The 6,349-nt window shown below is 32.9% G+C and overlaps 1 protein-coding gene across 1 annotated transcript; it reads left to right on the top strand.

Annotated features, from left to right (window-relative positions):
- Positions 1–827: 827 nt before the first annotated feature.
- Positions 828–4,485, top strand: LOC145116596 (uncharacterized). The gene is made up of 6 exons (XM_079052930.1): positions 828–2,047; positions 2,482–2,585; positions 2,672–3,002; positions 3,140–3,319; positions 3,450–3,553; positions 3,876–4,485. The coding sequence occupies exons 1-6, from the start codon at positions 971–973 to the stop codon at positions 4,315–4,317; spliced, it is 2,238 nt and encodes a 745-aa protein (XP_078909056.1). The 5' UTR covers positions 828–970; the 3' UTR covers positions 4,318–4,485.
- Positions 4,486–6,349: the final 1,864 nt, after the last annotated feature.

Below are 6,349 nucleotides of genomic sequence, written 5' to 3'. Positions count from 1 at the left end.
AACTTCATTTTATAGCATCCTGCTAGAAAATGCATAAAACTATCACTACATATAGTATGTTACTTTTAAAAAAAAGTATTGTTAAGGGTTTTCCATGAGTAGGGGCATATTTGTCTTTTACACATTTTTTTGTATGTATCGAGTAAAAAAATATAAACTGTTATATGTGTTTTTATTGATTGTTCGGGAAATTAGACTAGATAAATTAAACAAAACTTTGACTTTTTACTTTTTACTTAACCCCTTTTCTACACTATTTACTTTAGCATCATGTCTACCTCAACCATGACCTACTTGAATGACATTGGTCTAGTGTCACCTCATACCATTTTTTGTAATTTGTTATATTTTTCATATATTTTTGTTTCAACAACTTAATTTTCCTACTTTCCATATATCTATTTTAATTTACTTCACTTGTCGCTTTTATTTATTTTTTATAATTATAATATAATAATCTAATATTTAATAATACAATATTATTTTTGTCATTATTCACAAATAAAATATAGCTTCAAAAATAATCTTATATATTTATTTAAATCAATGATTATAATGTTACGTAAACAAAAAAACATAACTAATAAAAAATTGTATTAAAAAAATTACCCATGGTTTCTATAGGTTATAAACTTGTGTAATCTAATAATATAAAGGTTGTTATTTAAAATATAATATCCAAATTAGAAAAAAAGTAAGAGGGTGCAGTTAACAGAGACTATTATTTAAATTAACGATATATATGAAAAAGAATAAAAATGGGAGCGACATGTAGATGTGGTCATGGCTTAATGCCTATTTAGGAATTTTGTAATTAGCAATTACCGTTTGAGATCACATCAGACACCTAACGGGCTTCTTGTCCACAAATAAAATAAATCTATAAGCACCCCTTTCAAATTACTGCCCTTGCAGTTGCTTCCAACAATTGATTTTTAACTTTCTGATTATTGTTTGATAGACAAACAATATGGACGCCCTGAAGGAGTTTCAACATCTTAAAATCGATCTGAATGATATAAGGTCAGCCACTGCCAATTTTCATGTGTGGAAGGTAATTGGAGAAGGTGGATTCGGGAAGGTATACAAAGCAGTACTCTCTTACTCCGAGGGACGAAGCCAGGTTGCCTGTAAGCGTCTAGATCCAGATCGTACACATGGGCAAGGAGACGCCGAGTTCTGGAAAGAGATCCTGCTGCTTTCCCGTTACAAACATAAGAATCTCATCTCTCTGTTGGGATTTTGCAGCGAAGAGGGTGAGAGGATCCTTGTGTACGAACTTGCATCTCATGGAAGCCTATATAAGCATTTGAGTAGCTCTACTCTTAGTTGGAGGCAACGTTTCTACATATGCCTCACAGCCGCAAAGGGACTGTGCTACCTTCATGATCCCAATGGAACACAACAAAGAGTTATCCACAGGGACATAAAAAGTTCGAACATTCTACTGTTTGAAGAGTTATCCACGTCTCACCATGAGAGCTGGCATGCTAAAATTGGTGACCTGGGACTATCGAAATTAGGACCTGCTAATCAATCGCACAGTTTTGCTCCCACCAATGCTGTAGGTACCGATGGTTACATAGATCCAACATTTGAGAATACAGCCACGTTGACAAAAGAGTCGGATGTCTACTCTTTTGGGGTGGTCTTATTCGAAGTGTTTTGTGGGAGACTATGTGGAGATTATAGTAGTGGTCGTTTTGAGAATTTAGTGCCAAAATGGAAACTTAGCTGTAAAGAGGAGAAATCAGATGATATTATATTTCATGAATTGAAATATGACATAGATCCGAGTTCCAAGAAAACATTTTTAGACATTGCCTACCGATGCTTGGAGGAATCCCGTGAAAACCGGCCTATGATGTCTGAGGTTGTGGAAGAACTTGATATTGCGCTTAGGTTACAAGAGATTTATGACGAGGGGGAGCCACCAATAGACTATGAAGAGATAAGTAAGACTGCGACACCTTGTCTGGTATACAAATCTGAAGAGGAACTTAAGATGCTTCTTTCCAAAGGAGTCTTTTTGAACGGTGGCAAAACGGTAATTTTTTATGCCTATTAAACTGCTGTTTTAGAAATTTTTTTTTTTTTTATTGATGAAGGGTAGATTGTGATTTATGAAATTAGAATAATATTATAGGTTTATTCAATTATTTTACGTTTCACAAGATTAAAATCAAATAATGCTTGCAAAGTAAATATTTTAACTAAAATGCATGCAATGCTCATCGAAAAGATATTTATGGCAACCATTGCAAAACGATTATAAGTCCACCCATCATGGATCTCTATTTACAAACCTACACATGTCAGATTTCCCTTTACTTTTAGATATATTGACACAATATGAGCACGATAACTTGAAAAACCAAAGTAAAACATGCATGGCTCTCCAAAATACCCACTTTCATAAAAGTCCGCACATTTTAATTAGATTTACATCACCCCATCTAACTTGCGCTTTTTTATGGACAGTGGTTTTTGTTAAATGCTGATGGAGAACACTGTGAAATGATATCCTCACAAGGTTGTTTAAAACCTATTGAGTATCTATCATCCGTCTATGGAAAGAAATCAAGGTTGCTTCTAGTGTTTTTTTTCTACATAATTTTAGATTGTGGTATGTAGTAATGCATTTAATTTTTGTTGCTGCATCTGAGTGCAGATTTGCAGTGGACTACCGTTATGGTGCCTATTTTTGTGATGAATCCAAAATCCATGTGAGAGCACAATTTTTGTCACCACATATCACATACGCAATAAACCTTGTGTTCGATTTTTACGACACAACATTGGACAATTTAGGCATTCACTACAAATTGGATGGGGAGAAAAAATCCTTTACATCATACTTAGTAGACGAGGGAGAAGATGGATGGTTGATTTCTGAACTGTTTCAGTTTACTAGCCACAGAAGACAACTTGATCTTGAAATTACATTTCAGTGCAAAAATGCAATCGTAGTAGACGCCATTGAGTTTCGGCCCCTTGAGAGAGTAAGCTGAAAAATAATTGCATATTCATTGGATCAACTTTTTTTTTTTATATTGTCTTCTATGGTAAATAGAACGAATTTGGAGGGTGGGAATTTCGTTCCATAGTAGATCAAAAGTCTAAAATGTAAGTTTTATAGGTGGAGCATCAAGTGTTAGAGGATGAGGAAGTGGATATGCCAGAAACATATTGGGAACAAAAATTACCAAGTGATTATGTAGATATCATCAAATGGTCGAAATATAATGTGCAGGAAGCAACAAAGAAGGAACTCTACTCCATTCTTTGCGAAGGGTTCCTAATCAACAATGGTGAAGAGGTATAATTTTTTTAACCAATTCAGCCCTATCATTTTTAAGAAAATCTTCCACGTAGTTGGTTCACTTATTTCACATATGTAACTATTTTGGAGCCTATGAACAAATACTTACATATCTATTGACTGACAGTGGTTTTCTCTAGCGAAAAATGGAAAGAAATGCCATATGCTACCAGCAAGCATGGTTTTGCAAGAATATGAGTGGAGATGGAAGTTTTCATCTGATGATTCAAGGTTGAGTTTCTATCTGATTGTTTTAAAAACAAGGGCCTTTAATGTAGTTGGGGATCCACAAATTTACACTTATGTTTGTAAAATACAATTAATTTTAAGGTTAGAAACATTAGTTAGAATTCTAGCTAGTTCCATGGTGTTTTCTCTATTTTTTAGAAAATTTCAGCACTTGCCGTTCAAAAAAATAAATAAATAAATCTCAGCACTCATGGTAAAAAATAAATGCATAACATATACAGATCCAGAATCTTATATTGTAAATTCTGGTCAAATATGTTTTTCTATTAATCTAGTATTTCTTTAAGACATTGTCTTTTTGCAGATTTGGAGAAGTGGCTTTTGATTCTCATGTTAGCAAATTTTGGATGAGCTGCAAATCCAAAATTCTGTCACCTCAAACAACATATGGATGCTACCTTGTTTACAAACTACAAGAAAACCATTCTGGATTCGAGCGTCCACTGAAAGTAAGCGATGTTGTCAACTCTGTACATGGAACTCGTCCGTGGTATATATTTTTACTTACTCCTCAGACCCCAAATATTAGACGAAAGGTTAATCAAAACACACACAACCCATTGAATAGATCTAGAAGGAAAGGCCTTCCACAACAAAGGAACCATGGCTGGATGGAAGTACAAATATGGGAATTTCAAACGGGTGCTACGACTGAAAGCATTTCAAAGGATCTTTTGTTGACCTATTCTGAAAAAAAGTTGCTTAAAGGGCTTATTTTGGATGGCATCGAGTTAAAACCCATATAGGTTCTTTTATCTAAAATTGGAGATGTTAGATAACATTACATATGTTTGTATGTATTTTGTAAATTCTTTGACCTTTTGTATAGCACTCGAATTGTAACTCTATATATTGTGTAAAGTGAGAAGATATCATATATGGGAAAACAAGTTTTCATATGGTATGTAGGAAATCCTATGATTATATCCCAAAATTCTTTCCTTTTCTCGGTTCACCTTCCATTTTCTAGGTTCCTCTTTTGATCTTCTCTTACCTTATATTTCTTCAGATATGGCTTCAAGCATTATCAAAAAAAAAAAAAAAAAAAAAAAAAAAAAAAAAAAAAAAAAAAAAAACCTACGGAATAGCAAACATCAAGGTATACATACCCATTCACTAGTACAAAAGTGACATGCAAAAAACATGTTGCTATAGACATTTTATGACGGGTTCTTTTTTCATTAAATGTGTAACGAAAGGTCTCATAATTAACGGTAAGTTATGATGACGTTTAATTGTGGTGACTATAACCATAAAAACCGTTACTATTGGTAAAAACCGTCACCATAGGTTATCAATTTTTGTAGTTTTTATAATCATTTTTTAACAATCGTCACTATAAGCTATATTTCCTCACAAGTTGTTTGGTTTTCATGACTATTGCTGACTTTCAGTGACATGTAATATATTAAAACACAACCATAAACTAGTATTAGTTACATGATTTTTCATTTGTCATGACTATTGTTAACTTTTAGTGACACGTAATATACTAAACCATGATCGTAAACTACTTTTAGGCACACGTTTTGTTCGTTTGTCATGACTATTATTGACATTTAGTGACACATAATATATTACACTATGACCATAAACTACTATTAGTCACATGTTTTTTTCGTTTGTCATGACTACTATTGACTTTTACTGAGACGCAATATTTAATCTGTGACCATAAACTACTTTTAGTCACACGTTTTTTTTGTTTGTCATAACTATTATCGACTTTTACTGACACATAGTAGATTAAACTGTTATTAGTGTTGACATTTAATCACACTTTTTTCGTTTGTCATGACTATTGTTAAACAACTTAAAATCATTTATATGTCAAATATTGAACAATTAACATCATGTACATTAGTCTAATAAACAACTTTAATTAATAAATAAAATATAACATTCACATATACATTCACATTCACATATAGAAAATATGTTGATAGCAACATTTTGATAAATCATTACAAGAAGTCATCATCTCCAATTGTCAAGTCATAACATGTACAAATGCAACATTACCAATGGAATCACATTCTTATACACCATCCCAATTAGTCCTCTAATTAATGCATCAGCGTGAATCAAGGTTGCAGAAATCGCTCGACGTAAGCTAATCGGTGGACGTAAGCTAATCGGGTTGCAGAAATCGAGAACTATTAATTATTAATAAAAATATTAAAAAATAATAAATATAACATTAAACCTAAGAATATAACATTAAATATAACATTATAAATGACAAATATATATTAACATTTTAATAAATATAACATTATAACATGAAACTATGATTAAAAAAACTCATTTCCTATAAGAAGTTCATTGACATGAGGTTGGGGACTTGAAGGAGGCCATGCTGCAAGAAATCCTTTAAGCCTTTTACATAACTCACTGCTTAAAACATCTGGTGTGGTGCTTGAGAGATCAATAGAGCTGGAAAAATGGAAAAAGATATTTAATTTCAGACATATGCAAAACCAATCTGTGTTCTTGCTGCATACACATACACACATAAAACCAAGAATTAAGGGATGAAGAACTAACTTGCAATCCAATCTATGTTTTTGCTACATACACATACAACCAAATACCACCAACTGCTCCATTCGTTTTTGCTTCAACCACCAAACACGTCCATTGACCACCTTCCTGTTTGCATCTGTTCTGCACCATCACACTCAACCACTGTCGCACCATAAACAACCGAGAACTAGAACAAAACCACCTACATCTTCAATCCATGGTTCTTAATAACTTCACAGATGATCAAGGGAC

Source organism: Lactuca virosa, chromosome 5 (assembly GCF_052849685.1).
Source record: "Lactuca virosa cultivar CGN04683 chromosome 5, Lactuca_virosa_CGN04683_v6, whole genome shotgun sequence".
Taxonomy (NCBI): domain Eukaryota; kingdom Viridiplantae; phylum Streptophyta; class Magnoliopsida; order Asterales; family Asteraceae; genus Lactuca; species Lactuca virosa.
Note: the sequence above shows the minus strand (reverse complement) of the source record. Positions and strands in the feature narration are given on the sequence as shown.